We start from the raw sequence: 15,814 nt of genomic DNA on the forward strand, positions 1-15,814 counted from the left end.
AGAATCTTCGGAATCAGACACGCGGAGGTGAAGCCCGGGCCACCTGCTGTGACAAACTCTCCGGGTGGTCCCGACGCCTGGGGAAGTGTGAGAGCCCCCGCTCCGAGGTGAGCACAGAGCGTCGGGACCTCCGGGAGCTCCCCCGCTCACTCGAGGCAGCATTTCCCGCAGCAACTCACCAACAGATCCAACCCAGCCTCGAGTTCCCGAGCATCCACTGCCTCTCCTACAAGGCACCAGGCAGATGTAATGGAGACATTCAAAGATTCGGTCAACTGTATTCAAGGAACCTTTGCATTTCTATCCCTCAAGGCCAAATCTTCCATCCTTGTTAAATACCTGGCAGTGAACCATGACTCATGAAGCCAACCTGTGGAAAATAACGTTTACACACCCATTGCTGGCTCACGAATATTCCTGAGTCACCACCAGGTTCCATGTCAAGAGAAGTTTTCAGTTTCCGTCTTTCTCCATGCCAGCCAGCCCTGTTTCGAAAATATCACGAACCCAGCAATCTGTTCACTCACTCGTGAACGTTCTTCTGGGTAGAGCTCCCCGGGCGCCCGGGCAGCGGAGCAGCTCAACAGGACAGGAGAGCCTGAGGCGCGCTGCCCTCACCGAGTGCAGCCGGCGCTGAGCTGCTGCACGGACGCCTGCTTCTTCAGCCACACCCACAGGCTGGCAACCGTCTCTTTAGGAGAAAAGTGACGGACTTCCCATTTTAAACGGTGTTTTCTCATAGTCAAAGCCAAGTGGCCCCAACCACGTTTATGCTGATTTTTTTCTTTCTAACAAGATGGGAAGACTTCCACCTGAAAATCAGCGTGACCCCCACCCACTTCTGCTTTCTCAGATCTCTGCCGTTTCTCAGCGGAGACCGTGTTTGGCCAGTGGCACCTACAGTGAAGGCGGACAAGTCGCCTGTTTAGAGTCTGATTCTGCATCTCTCACTGATTGTTGCTCTGAGCCCCACGTCTCACCCATATTTCATCCTCATTCATGACAGATCAGAACGTTCTAGCCCAGGGACTGTGGGATCTCCTTCGAGAAAAGGATGCAATGAGCAGCTGGGGTGGGGCAGGGAAGAGGACACCGCACAGCCAGCGGGGCGTGCCCAGGAGAGGCGCCGTGGCCGCAGGCAGAGCCCGGCCTCGTAAGCCCTGTCACCGCCCACTGGGTCACAACCTCTCAGAAGTGACCAGCGCCCCTCCCAGGAAACCAGCGCGGGTAGGTGCAGCCCCACCGACCACCACCCCAGAGAGGAATCCAGGTAACCTCTCCCGGGACCCCGGGACCAGAAAGTCTCCTCCACCACATCCCTGACCTCACCAGGAGGAGACTGAAACCATTGCTCATGCACACGAGACAGCAAGCGTGTCTGCTGTTTGAATATTCCAGAGCTGTCCGTCCCCCTGCAGGAAAGCCGAGGCCCAGAAGATAGCCAGCTGCCTTGGGGCACGGAGGCCGCCCAGTCTAAGGAGCACGGATCCATTTTCTTTGAAGCTCACTGAAAACAAGGTTTTCCAAGCAGCCTGACTTCAAAGGGACACCTGGTATCGCCTTTAGCCTGGCGGCTGGGAGAGAGCGCGTGGGGTGGATGCCTGTGACTGAGTCACTGGGCTGCACACCAGAAGCTAACGGAGCGCTGTGAATCAACTCGACTTCAATTAAAAAAAAAAGCAAACAGTAGGAAGAAAACGTATAAAAATGAAGAGAGGAAGGAAGGAAGGAAAGAAAGAAAGAAAGGGAGGGAGGGAGGCAGGGAGGCAGGGAGGGAAGGAAAGAAAGGAAAAAGGAAAGGAGGAAAGAGTGCTGGGGGTTGGGGTACTCTGCTATTCAATGAAAAACTAGAAGGTGCTTCTGAATGGGTGACGCCAGCTGCACCTGAGGAAACCAGCTTCCCAGGAAGCAGATTGTCGGCAGAAGCAAGTTCTCCTCGACGCCCGTCTGGACAACGAAGCGCCTTACGAGTTCTCCAGGAACTCCTCACCTGGGCACCTACACAGATTTACATCTTTGCAGACCTACGGCATCATCAGCAACACAGTCTGTCAGGAACAAGAGGAGTGGGTGAAAATGCCGACGGGCAGGAAGAACACCGGGGAGGGACAAAGTGGGAGCCGGGGACTTGCAGACACACGCGGCTGTGTGGAAACGCGACAAACAGCACTGTCCTGCTGGACGGCACGGGAACCATCCTCAGGACCTCGCGGTGGCCTAGAATGAAGAGTAAAACGAACAGGAACGTAGCTGCCTGTGTAACCGAGTTACTCTGCTGCGCGTCGGAAATTAGCACAGCCCTGGAAATCGACCAGACCTCAGCTTCTAAAAGCGATCTGTGTGCACACTCAGCGCACGTGGGTTCTGCAGGTCTGATCACTGCAGGTTGTGCCCTGAGCTCCCGTCCCGCCAACAGCATCGGGAAGGGACCGCGACGTAACTGGGTGAAAACACGCCTAAGTCGGTGTTCAGTGTGTCTTAGGAAACAGCAGCAGTGGTGCTGGTGTTAATACTTCATTTGTGTTGTAGGAATCAGAGGAGAACAGAACGACCACGGTGCAGGACGTCGCCGTCATCCACGCGGGTCCAGAGGGAGCAGGGCCGCCGCTCTGTGCAGCTGCGGGAATTCACGCTGCACCGGCGTCGTGCTGGGGTTTGCAGAGCCAGCTTCAAGTTCTGCACAGGCGTGAGGTGTCATCGTCAGCATAAAATGCTTCTGCTGCTGTATTTGAATAAAGTGCAAAAGACATTCCATGCCAGGGACTTCTGTTGTTCTTTAAAATACTCACATTCACACGTACACCGCGTCTTTCCCCGGCCACCAAACATGAAAGTTCACAATGTCTCAGCCTCCCTGACAATTTTCTCCTCTTCCGTCCGGGGAGCTGTGGATTCCACTGCGAGTGTAAACACTGTTCACTGGAGGAAGACAATCAGTGCAAATAAATCCGCGAGCTAGAGACGCTAACATGCAAAGACGGACAGCGAGTTGGTTTTCTGATCTAAAATTTGGTATTTCACATGAAGTCCTGATTTGACACAGGTGAACATCCCACAAAACTGTTTTCTTTAAATCTTCTTGCTTTTGGGTCATCCTAAAATATATCACAGTCTTGCAGTCTGAAAATTGCATTCTAATGTAGGATAATTTGATCTTTTCATACCATTTTCTCATTGTAAACAGGAGTAAATATGAAAACTACATTTGAAACTCAAGTCATGATGATTTGAAACCCCAAATTAGCACTTCTAGAGGGAATCATATTTGGAGTAAATGTGCTTTAGACATCATCACAAATTTGATGAAAAAAGCGTTGTTGGTACAAGGAAAGATATCCTTACATTTATCCATTCACAAGGTTTGTTTTCTCCAGAATTTGTCTGAACCGAACATTTAGTGGGCTTTCTTCACAGGGCATGATGGTTTATCTCATGTAACTCAGTGAGTTCTGAACTCGTGGAAACAGTTATCTATACATCTTCACTGACATTTAAAAAAATTTCTCTCCTGGGTAGATTCCACTCAAGGCATAGCTAATATAATTTGAACACCCAGTTTCATTCTTAAAAACTCATTCACAGCTTCAACTATTAGGTTAGCTGCAGGTGGTGCTTTTCCCTGACGTTTCGTTGGTTCTACAAAGACTAAGTTCACAGGATAGTTTCAACTGACATCCCGACGGCTGACACCCCAGGGCCACAGCCGTGACACCTGTTGACCTCCTGAGATAAACCTAACGGACCTCGTGGTGGCAGACGGCCGCAGCGCTGTATCTGCAGCAAGGAGCAAACAGTGATCTGTGCAAATAAACTTACTTCCATCGAACAGGTGAGTCTCCATGTACATAAAATTCAGGGAAAACCTTCATCATGTGGATATGATCATGTTTTAAAACACATTAAATAGCTTATAATACTAACCCTTATCTTAAAATTGAAGAACTAAAGCATAAATGTGTTTTCCAAAAATAAATTTGCTCCAAAATGTAGATCACAAATATTTCTGACCGTTTTTAATAAGTTCTTATTCCTCATCCTATGAAGCACTGAGCGTATTTATCTCTGGAATTCTGTTAAACTTTCTTTTTTTAACACTTTCATTTCTCAAGAGATATAAATCTCTAGCATTCTCTTTTGTTTTGGAAGAGAATTTAGAAATAAAATAACTTTCAGAAGTAATCTTCACCAGACCTATGATTTCCCAAGTGGATCAAAGTACTGTTTAAACACAAACGGAATTTAACTAATATAATATGAACTGTCATCAAGACAGCAAGTTGTTGTCTGGCTTAATACCGCGTTGTATTTTTTGTGTGTCTGGTCCACAAGCACAGAAATGCCAGATTCACAATACTCTAATCTGCCTTTTTTCACACGTGGGTACAATTGGTCGAGGGTGGGGTGTCCACTCGACTTTTATTTTCTTTAGTGTCATTAAGGGGTGACTCTTTGTGAATGTGGCACTTGAACACCTGCTTATAAGCCTTCCTGAAGTTTTCAGAGAGAAACGCATATATAATCGGGTTCACCGACGAGTTGCTGTACGCCAGGCAGTGGGCGGTGATCCTGAAGAAGAAGGAGGCCGGGGTCAGCGGGAACACCCCAAACTCAGCCCAGAGATGGACGACAGTGGTGTGGCAGCCAGGACACCCCAAAAACCACGACCACCACCAGAACCGTCTGCGCGGTCTAGGAGAAGAAGGGGGAGAAAAAGAAAGAAATGCATGGATTACAGCAGAAAAGGAATCCAGCCTCTTCAAACACTGCCCTGAGATAAGTGGATGCCTGTTTTCACAGAATCGAGGAAGGACGAAGTCTGCTGTGAGTGTTAACCTTCTCTTCGTGGAGCAGTTTAGTTCACAGCTTCCAGGACCAGTCATGACCTTCGGCAGGAATAATCCTACCAGGGATGTGAAACACACGTGGATAACACGCGCACACTAACTTTAAAACCTGCGAAGCTGAAGCCTGGACGCGGTGGGACGGTCTGGCCCGTGAGGCAGCGCAGCTGGGCGTGGGAACCTGCCCCAGTGTTTCTCTCCCCTCGTTGAACGTGGACAGAGTCAAAGACCCCCGCTCATGGGTGTGTGAGTGCTGTCCAGAGGGTGGTTCGGTTCTGTCTCTGGGCTCATCAGCCCCGACTGTGTGCTGTGTCTTCACCCTTCCCTGCTGCTCCGAAGCCCGAAAGCCCTGGGAGGCAGAGGCAGGGTCCACGCGTGCCCTGAGACTCTGGCTGAGCAGACGCTGGGAGATCTTCCCCGAGCAAGGACCTCAACCCAAGAGGAGCCCCACCTCCCTCCCGTGCACCCCGTTCCCCGGGTCCTGCTTTCTGTGCACGTGTTGAAAGGCAACAACTAGGTAGTTGACAGTGTTAACCCGAATCGCACAAGAGACGATGGGCCAGTCACGTTTATGAAACTGTAAAATTGAGAGCAATCCGCTGGGTCCGTCCTTAAAAGGCTGCAAGCTGGGCTCGACTATCTGACGGCGGAACCAGGGCCGGGGAGGGGGTTGCCGAGAGCCGGCCTCGGCTGGTGCTGTGTGTGTGTCCTGCACTCAGCAGCCCCACCTGACCCAGGAGAGCCTATAACCTCCCGGGAGGTGCGGAGGAGGAAACCGAGGCTCAGACCATCAGGACAAGGGCCCAGGGTCCCGCAGTGGCAGGTAAAGTTAGGGCTGGGAGCCAGGTCCCTGGGGCCCTAGACAAATGCTCTGAGCAGCTCGGTCACTGGGGAAGAACAGCCTGCAAGGTCGGCCTGGCACCCCCGGCCGCATCCGCCGGGGCTATCTGGACCTCAGTCCTGCAACTGACACTCGCGGGGCCCCGGCGCCAGCCCTGCGCCAGCTCCCCGCTCTCCTCTCGGGCTTTTCCTCCTCAAAGGAGGAGGACTATGAAGGACACGAGGAGGAGATGCTTTCAGCCCCTTGCCTGGGGGTGGGACCCGCGGGGCCCCTCCTCCTCAGCCTGAGCCCAGCCCAGAGTGTGCTTGCAGGTGCAGGGCGGAAACGGGAGCACCGAGAGCACCGGCCTCCCCAGCACCTCCCGGGGCGGCCGGAGTGCAGGGCACCTCCCCCGGCACGACCCCAGCGAGAGCGCAAGCTCCTGGCGGCCCCCGCCTCCCTTCCCCTCCGGGGAGAGGGAACCTCCGCTGAGGCCCGCGGGTACAAGGAGGAGGGTCCGAGGAAGGAGAGAAGGAAGGAGGACTGACTTTTCCTACCGCCTCCCAGCGAGGGGGCAAAGTGCTCCCACCACGAGGACGTCGCTGTCGCCCCACGTGCTCCCACGGCGGAAGCTCAGCCCCCGGGCCCTGCAGAACGGGACAGAATGACTCTCCTCTTCCTGCCCAGGAACCAGGGCCCTGCCGCCGCGGGGGCCGACGCCGCGTGTGCGGAGTGAGCTGCCCGCTCCCACGGGAGGCGCTCGGGGCGCCGGCCCACCCGTGAGGTCTGTCAGAGATGGGCTGTCTCCAGCTCCAAGTACCGCCTGTGTTTACAAATATTTCCAGAACTATTTAAACTGTCAAATAAAATCCAAACGCTTTTCCATGATTGGAGGTAAAAAAAAAAAAAAAAAAAAAAAAAAAGGTGGGCTGGAAGCCGGGACACGTAGGCAGAGACGGTCGGGGAGAAGCTTGGATTCCAGGCCCGGGTCGGGAAAAAGGCAGTGGTCGGGGGGCCGGAGAGGACAGTCAGGCTGCCCATGAGAGGGGGTCGGGGACCGTGCAAATCCAGGACTGACATGAGCCGTGAGTGGGCTGCACCGCCTTTGAAAAGTGATGCCCTCCCTGGGCCTCACCTCCCGGGGCCTCATCTCCCTGGCCTGTGAAGAGGGTGACCCAGCACGGCGACTCTCTGGCTGGGCCCGACACCCTGCAACCCTCAGACGACTCAGGTACGAACCTGACCACAGGGTTTTACAGGCCGGCGGGTTTACACGCTAAAGGCACCTCCCCACAGCCCACAGAGCACAGGAGCAACCTGCGCGCATCTGTGAAGGGAGCGTCTGCTGTCAATCCACATATCCATCAGTGTGTGGGATGCACTCCCCGCCGACTTCATAAAGACAACCCAGATGTGATTACATCTGCAACTAGAACGCACCACGTCGTCTGTCCGAAGGCAATAAAAACATCTCTCTCCTTCACTAAGGGAACGCCCTCCGGATATCCCATTTCACTGCTGCTTTTAGGACGTCTGCACCAAGTAGCAGGTGTGGGGCAGAAGCCTAGGCAGTCCCCCAGGAGTGCACCGTTCTCTCTCTCTGCCGGCGTCTGAAGGCCTGGGGAGCCATCCAGAGAAGCCACAACCAGAGCAGGACTGCCTCACCCAGCTCCACTCGAAGGCCCAGGCAGTTCAGAGGTGAGGAGAGAGGTCCCCTCTGCGGGGAAGGAGGCTGGTCTGTTTCCACTTCTTGCAGGATCGTTCGCCGCCGCCCTGGATGGAGTTGCACTCGGCGCATCCACGGCTCTCCTCCTTTGTCCGTGTGTAGAATCACACCTTGTGATGGAGAAGCAGCCATTGCATGAGGTTACGTGCTAAGTCTCTATACTTACTCCTGAGATCGGGTCCTTGTCAGCCTCCCTTCTTTTTGCTCCTTGTGCTGAAAGTATCCGGAAAATACTCTTTCCTTCTCTTCCTGTGAGATGCTCGTTTTCAAGCCTTCTGAGACACCTGTGGTTTTTTTCTTTTCTTCAAAGACTTTTCCTCCTAATACGTCTAATGGAACTTGGCTGGGAAGGAGAAAAGGGGACTGAAAGAGGAGAATGATGAAAAACACTGTGTAAATTGTAGAAATGACAGCCAAAAAGCGTGCTGAGTTACTTCGCACCAGAACGGGGAAATAGGAGCTGTTAAAAGAATGTCATGGTTGGGAGGGTCTGGAAAGGCTTGTCACCTCGTCCTGGTCAGAAGTAGCCACCCGATGGGGGTGTCTGTCTGTCCCACCGGAAGTTTTCTGGACAGCGTTTCAGAATCCTGCCCTGGCACCTGATCCGCCTTGGGCCAGAGCACCGTCTTGATGTCCAGCGGAGACTGACCTGACTCGAGCAGGGCTCCGTCCTACAATGCTGGCATTGGAGATCACGTTCTTCTTTTGTGTTTTCCTGAGGGTGTTTCTGTGTTTGTCACGAGCACCCCCGACCTCCACGCGAGGGGACCCCATGTGGACGGACGTGGTGCAGAGGAGCCCAGCCCCACTCAGACCCTGGCAGGAGGAGCTGGAGAGGGTGCAGCTGAAATGAGCAGCTCTCAAAATCAGAGCGCATCACCCCACCGTCCACAGCAACTGAGCATGCACCCACCCCAGGAACACCCTTCCTTCCGCGCTGAGACCCACGGGAGCATCACCAGGAGCCACGCCTGTCTCCCCACCCCCGGCTTGACAGTCAAGTCAACTTTCTATCCTGGGCCCCTCTGCGCGCCCCCCTCCCTCCCCACTCCCTCTTCCCACCCCACTCCTGCGCTCCTCCACTATCCCGGGTACGCGCGTGCACATGTGCGTGCACACGCAGCCACCAGCATCAGCAGCACTCGGCATTTGCTCTGTGCAAGCAAGGAGGCAGGTAAACACATCAAAAGGGATCTGACATCTGTTTCTGGATTATTAAGGGTCACAGATTGTGAGAATGGGAGGGAAAACCTTCCCTCCGCCCGATGCTGAAAGCTTCTCCTGTGGTGAGGATTACATTTACACATGCGTGCGTGACACAGAGCCGCACGCACACACGGACACCCCACACACACGTGCACAGAAGAGTAAACAACGTCCTTGGCGAGCTGATCACTGGTCTTCAGACCTTTTTGCTGCAGGACAGAAGCTTTTCTAGGCATTTCTTATAAGACCTGTTTTCACTCTTTTACTCACTCTCTCTTCTCTGGGACTGCCACCATTTCTCTCCAACATTTTTCAGTTGCAGAGACTAACACCAGCCACAGCATGTAAGGAAGACCCAGCCAGCGCCAACGAGATGTTTTATTTCCTCCCTTTGGCAAGTGGAAAATCTCCATCATCCATCACAAGCACGCATCACATTCCAGAGGCATCGCCTCTGCAGAAGCCCAGTGAGACCCCACCCTCCCCGAGGATGCTGGCCTCTTCAAACGCAAGCTGAATTTTGAGGCTTTTAGCCAGATGTCTATTCATGGACTCTGAGAACCGCTGTGTTTTTAGCCACATTATTGTTTATAAACAAGGAACCTCAGGAAGAGCTGGCTTTATTTAGGTAGTATGTTTTGAAAGTAAATGTGGTTAAACCATAATTTCTGCAAATGATGTGTCATTGACCAGGATAAATAGTTAGAAGGAAAAACAAGGCATTTTAAGATGTCAGAGTAATATTTGTGGGTGAAAATGACTGGTTATAATCTCGTCCCTAATCATACTGGCTAACAGTCTCACTCCCCTTTCGTCCCACTTCCTGAACTCAGAAATGATAGAGACATTATCTGAGGAAGAGTTAAATTCATCCTGGTTTGTAAAATACTCTTTCCTCAAAACGTGAAATGTAATCAATCTTTGGATGTTCGATGTCATAACTCTACTGGGGGAAATCGGATTCACGGGAGGAGAAAGGCAATGACCCGTGGGCTGAGTTCCCCCAGGGCCCCCCATCGTTAAGTCTCTCCTCGTGGGAGGAGCAGGGTGGACATCCGCACAAGTCTGGGAGGAAGAGAGAGCAGTGTGTCTGCTTCTGAGGCTTAAGGGCCAGATTCCAACAGTACTCTCTCAGGATCATTAAGAAGGGCCCCTGGAACCACCTCAGAGACGCCGAACACACAGCAAAAGCTCCTTAGTTTCATGCAAATTACAGACCCGGCAACTCCGCACTCAGTCCCAATCAACCTGAAAGCACCTTCCAGAGAGGCTCAGGATCCAAAACACACGTTTCCTCACCCCTGAGACTCCGTCCAGGTTTCAGTGCAGCACGGTCCCCTGCGGCACGGTCCCCGGCACCACCCTCAAAAGTAGGCTCTCTGTTTCTACCCTCCGCCTAATGGTAAGGGGGTCACTACAAACACCTGTATGGAATTTCACAGGCATTGGGTGGATGTGAGGATAGTTCAGGGCAAAAATAAACTAAGCTCTAGGACACAGTGGGTGTGACATAAATCCGTGAACATTACCTTTTTCTTCGATGCCTCTGACTTCTTTGACATGCTCTTCAGCTTTTTATGCAAATGCTTAAGGACCTGAAAAATACAGAGTAATAAGATTGGTTTGCCTCAGACCCCACAATTCCTCGTCCGTTTCGCATTCACAGCTCTTGGCATTCTGAAACGGGAACAGAATTCTTGATAAAATCATTCAAACTGAAATGCACACGAGGTGTGGAGTAACGCTGACTATGAACGGCCGGCGACATCTGTTTGTCTAACATCAGGGCCGTTTATGGGGGGAGCACCTGTGTGCCGAGAGTTCTGGTCCATGTAGCTCCGAAGTTTTGTCCACCGCTCCCTGTATACACACCCTTGTTGGTCTGCCTTCTACCTCAGTTCCCCCTGGACTCTACCTTTCAACCGTTACCAGGCCCCTGCTGTGCGTTAAAACCTAGAGCCTGCCCTCCAGCACACCAAGCGGTGAGGGAAGGAGGCACGCGAGCAAATGACGACCGCAGGACTCATCCGTGCAGCCCGCGTTCACTTCAACGCTTTCCTTCCCTTTTCCCTGTGAGGTTGGTCTCCACTGCAAGTCTCCTTAAAGCAAATCTGCACCGTTAGACCCCCCCTTCATTCTTGGTTTGGATCTTACCCACTGTGTGATGCTTCTAGACAACTTACACGTGGGAAATTCAGCATCACGGATGAAGGACAGCCCATCCAGCAAGGTTCTACAAGGAATACCCCATCAGCAAGGTTCCTGGGAGACCTGACCTCCTTCACTGGAGAAGCTAGTGTTGTCAGGGCCAGCATCACTCCCAGGAGAAGTGATGCAGGCACACTGGTTCTAGGTAAGATTTCACGACGTAAGACGTACGACAGGGCCAAGACGGCTGTACACACACCAGGCTGCTCTTTTTCATGTCCAATCCGAGTGGAAAAGCTAAGGAAATTAGCTCTGGGTGACTAAGGGTTTTAGATCATCCATCAGTTGCTCAGTGAGTCTCTCCAGAATCCGGAAGCAGCGCTGCAGCAGCGTCTCGGGCCCCCTCTAGCGCCCCGGCACAGAAGTAGCTTAATTGAATTGGACTTATTGCGAGAGTCAGCTCTGGGGGGCAGGACGCAGCAGGGTGATGGCGCAGGAGGCATCAGTCACTCCCTAATGAGACGCCCTGGGAGGTGCTCACCGCCTCACAAGCCCTGTGCACATTAAGCATCATCACTGGGGTGTGGATTCATGACTCTGAATTCCCAGCCCTGCGGGAAGACCTCCACTTCCCGCAGCCGCTGCACGCCCTCCATCAGACACGACTTTCACCTGCTCCGGGAGCCTGTGGGGTCGCTCTCAACGCACTAACGGGCTGGTGTCCCATTCTGCCCACAAAACCTGGGGTCCTAAAAACTGAACGAAAGGCAAAGAGAGCAGAGGGGCTTTGGCAGGAACAAATGAGGAAGTCTTTCAAGGGGAAGGAAGGGGCTGGACAGGACCCTGCCTGGAGATGACAGCGTGGCGAGGCTCCTTGGGGGTGGCCTTCCTGGAAGACGACAGGAGGACACTGGTCACTGAAAGCAAGGAGCAGGAGGAGGGACAGCGAAGCAAACTCAGAGAGGGACACAGGAGAGGACGCAGCGCTAAAAAGTCAAATGTTGGCAGCTTCACAGCGCCGCCTGCGGGCTGCTCATTCCCGCAACTGACTCATCTCAGTAACTGCAAAACCCCTAAGGGGCGCTGTTGAGTGGTCAGCGGGGAAAACACCCAAGGATGTTTCAATTAACCCAATTTCACTTCAAGAGCCCAACTCTGACCCACGCTGATACACTGTGATGCATCCCACATGGGTGAAGATCTGTCACCCACGGAGGAGCAGGTGGGCATCGCCATGGGCTACGCTCACATTCCTTCAGAACATGGTGATGGTGGCCTGGCGGCATTGCCCCGTCTTGCTGCACATTTAGGAGTGTGTGTAGACAAGCCTACACTCAAACCTGAGCCAGAGACGTTCCTGGGATGTGGAGGAGCTTGGGGGGTTGGGGAGAGGTCAAGAGGTCATCCTCATGTCTGACCAAAGAGGGTCCAGACAAGCATTCCCTCTGCAGAAAGAGAGTGAGGCACCAGCCCTGCTAGAACAGCCCCCCAGCAGAGGGAGCAGCGGCTCACTCTCCAGCCCACGCATTCGTGCTTTGGGTGCAAAGAAAAAGAACCTACACTTATAAGAGCAGAAGTCATCTCTGGCGTGCGATCCTTTGCTAAGTTAAAAGGAAGAAAGAAAGAAAAGCGTTGTGATTTTAAGTGCCCTTTGATCATTTGTGATTTTCCATGGTGGCCATCAGACCTGGGCCTTGAATGCCACGTTTTAGCAGCAGACTCCTTCACTGGCCGGCACACACTTAAAGGCCGAACTAAAGGAAGCAACTGGAAATAACTGACCTTCACCTTCTCAAGCCCTGGACTTGAATCTGCAAATATTACCTTGAATTCAAAAGAAATGTCCAGTTATGCTTAAAAGCAAACTATTTCCATTTTTGAAATATCCCAATGATGATGTATTTAATTTAAAAAAGTATTCTAAAATTTTTCCCTATGGGTGACTTTTATAAATTCTCAAATGACACAAATGTAGCCTAATTTATTCCAAGAAATTCACCTTGCTGTTTCTGTTAAAGAGACCCAAATTACATTCCCCGAAGTCTTTCAGGAAATGAAGGAAGAATATGTTTCAAGTGAAATCCACGCAATTATGAATGAAGAACCAAATATTTAAGAATCCCTCTAGTTCCAGCCTCCGTGCCCCCCAGGCTCTCAGTAACTGTCCCTCCCTCAGGGGGCTGGGAATTCCTGCACTAAAATCCTTCCGGAACTGTTTACGGGCTTCACAGTCTGAGTCAGTTGCTTCACTCCCCCCAAACCCTCTTTCCTTATCAATAAAATACGCACACTATTAAAATGTGCACAACCCCACGGGGTTGCCTGCAGACTAATGAGACAGTGCACGCTTCAGACCACCGTGCTGTGCCGCATCCTCTGCTTTGCGTTTGCAGAAGCCTAAGTGAGTAAACCAGGCATTTACCAAAGAGCTCAGCTAGAGTTAGCTTCCAATCTCCCTGTCTCTACTCTGTCTCTTTTATATATAACCCTCCAATGCAGGAATAGTTTTAAAACTTTTCTCAAAAAATTACCATTCAAAATAGCCGTAACTCTATAGATGACATGGGGGGGAGGGAAATAATAAAGTCAGCTGGCTTATAGTCAGCATTTCTGCTGGGGAAAAAAAATTCCTCTGTCAATGGAATATAAGAAATCATTGCTGTTCTATCTCCTCTGATAACTCCGCGTCCTGTAGTCACAGCCTGATCAGAAAGAGAATGAGAGACAGAGAGAGAGGTGAAGACAAAATGGTGGAAATTTCAGAATTTGGTTACAAGTCTTTCTCTGCTTGGCAGAGGGCATGTCAGGAACAAAGGATTCTGCCCCGTGAATCAGGACATGAAGGCTCTTACTCTGACACAGGCAGGCTGTGTAAAAGGTGGAAGACTTTTTGATCAGTATAAAATCTTCAAAACCGAGTGTCACTGATGAAAGAGGATGTGATTTTAGCTGAGCTCTGCGGGGCTACGTACAGGGGCGGTAAGAGCAAATTTCCCCGTAAGGAGGCGCAGGGTGGCTGCACCAGGGGTGTGTCAACAGTGTGCCTCTCAGAGGTGGGGGCAGCCCTGCCACCTGAATCACGTAAGATGTTTACCCCTTTCTAAAAGGATCGAAACCGGAAAACACTGCAGCTGGAAACCCACTCATCCGAAGTTCTCTGGAGACTCCGCTCAAGACTCTGTGAAGAAACTGTGTTTAACCACTTGGGTTTAATAACACGTGGCTTGTATGTAAAATAATACTCAAAGCTTGGTCCCAGGAGCAGTGGCTTCGCAGAGCCGATCCCTGCCCGTGTCTCTGTGCGCCCCGCGGGCAGGGGAGTCTCCCCATAGGACCCTGGCTGCGGGCTGGGATGGGGCGCCGCTCCGCGCGCCGGCTGACCCAGCGCGGGCCCTGGCCCTGCGGCCCCGCGGAGCGATGCTCTCGCAGGCGGATCTCACCTACTGAGAAGTGGGCGGGATTGCCCTCCGCTGGGACCACCCCACCGCCCAGGGCTGCTGCGAGGGCCGGGAAGGACGCCTGGGAAGTGGCCTGACAACTTTCCCTGGCGTCGCCCAAACTCCAAGAAACTTCCTCGCGCAACGTCAAACCCGCGAGCCGAGGCCAGGGCCTCCGGCAGATGGTTCTCCGCGCAGTGCCCCCAGGAAACTAAGGGGAACGAGGGCATGGGGAAGGGGCGGCTGCGGGGCCCGGACACAGGTGCGACTCGGGTCTGTGGGGGCCCGCGCCCGCCCGCCCCGCGCCCCACCTTGGCATAGCAGAAGCAAATGAGCAGCAGCGGCAGCAGGTAGCCGAAGACGAAGGTGCACACCACGTAGGCCTTCTTGTGGCGCTGGTTGGCCCACTGCTCCCAGCAGAAGGTCTGGTTGCTGACGTCCCGGTGGAAGAGGCGCTGGTGGTAGGCCACCGGCGAGGCCATGGCGATGGACAGCGCCCAGATGAAGCCCACGCCCAGCAGCGCGTTGCGGGACACCCGCAGGGAGGAGGAGCGGCGCGAGTGCACGATGGCCACGTAGCGGTCCACCGACATCGCGGCCAGGGTGAAGATGCTGACCAGCATGGAGACGGTGAAGAAGTAATGGATAAACTTGCAGACGAAGGCGCCCAGCACCCAGGTGGGCAGCGCGTACACCGTGGCCTGGAAGGGGATGCAGAAGAGCAGGTAGGCCAGGTCCGCGATGCTCAGGTTGAGGATGAACAGGTTGGTGGTGCTGCGCGGCTTCCCCGGCTTGCTGCGCGCCAGCACGGTGATCACCAGGCTGTTGCCCAGCACGCCGAGCGCGAAGATCAGGCCGAACACCACCAGGGTGATGAAGTTCTCCACGCCGATGCCGAAAAGCGGCCTGGGCTCCGGGGCGGGGGACTCGGGCCCGCTCGCGTTCCCCTCGCTGAGGTTCCCGGCCGCCAGCTCCATGGCTCGCGGGAGCGCCCGGGGCGCGCTGGCGAGGGGTGCTGGCCGGGGAAAGAGGGCGCAGAGGTTCCCACCCTGGGCACGCAGAGCGCGAGTTTCCGAGCCTGAGCGTCCCTGATGGGCAGGCGCCCGGGCGTCCGAGCTTAGGGGCACCGTCTGTTTGCACCGGGCGGCAGCCCGAGCTGCACCTTCCCGGACCAGGGCGGCTGGCCCGAGCGCGCGGAGCTCCGCCTGTCTGGGTACCACCGCCCGCTGAGGGGCCACCCAGCTGGGGAGGAGGGACCTGCCGGTGCAGCCCTGGGGGTGGAGAGAGCGCTGCGTCTTACTGGCTCCAGGCCCCTGCAGGTCGTTTCCTTCGGCCTGGGAGTGGCGTTGGGCTGCACCTGTTGCTCTGAGCCGCTCCCTTCCCGCAGCGCTCCCGGGGCCCAGCCGCGCGCGCAGCAGCGCACCGGCGCGGTTCCTGGAGAGGGTTCCCCGCGCCTCCCAAGCAGCGGGCGCCTCTCCCGCCTCGCAGTTTTTGGTCAAGAGAGCAAGCGTTCTGTGCCTTCGCGGCGATTGGCTGGGGCTGTGCTCCGGGGCCTCTGCGTTGCAACTGAGACGTTGGGGGGGCTCAGCCCGGCTGAAATCCCGGCCGCCTGGGGGCCTCCCCGTCCCCCCGGAAG

General features: G+C 54.0%; 1 protein-coding gene across 1 annotated transcript; it reads right to left on the reverse strand.

The window, feature by feature from the left end:
- Positions 1-3,983: 3,983 nt before the first annotated feature.
- On the reverse strand, positions 3,984-15,341 carry GALR1 (galanin receptor 1). The gene is given in 4 exon segments (XM_032470503.1): positions 3,984-4,628; positions 4,630-4,689; positions 10,123-10,188; positions 14,490-15,341. Coding segments are annotated over 4 exon segments (1,050 nt in total). The 5' UTR covers positions 15,156-15,341; the 3' UTR covers positions 3,984-4,370.
- Positions 15,342-15,814: the final 473 nt, after the last annotated feature.

The sequence above is a fragment of the Camelus ferus genome, chromosome 30 (genome assembly GCF_009834535.1).
Source record: "Camelus ferus isolate YT-003-E chromosome 30, BCGSAC_Cfer_1.0, whole genome shotgun sequence".
NCBI lineage: Eukaryota > Metazoa > Chordata > Mammalia > Artiodactyla > Camelidae > Camelus > Camelus ferus.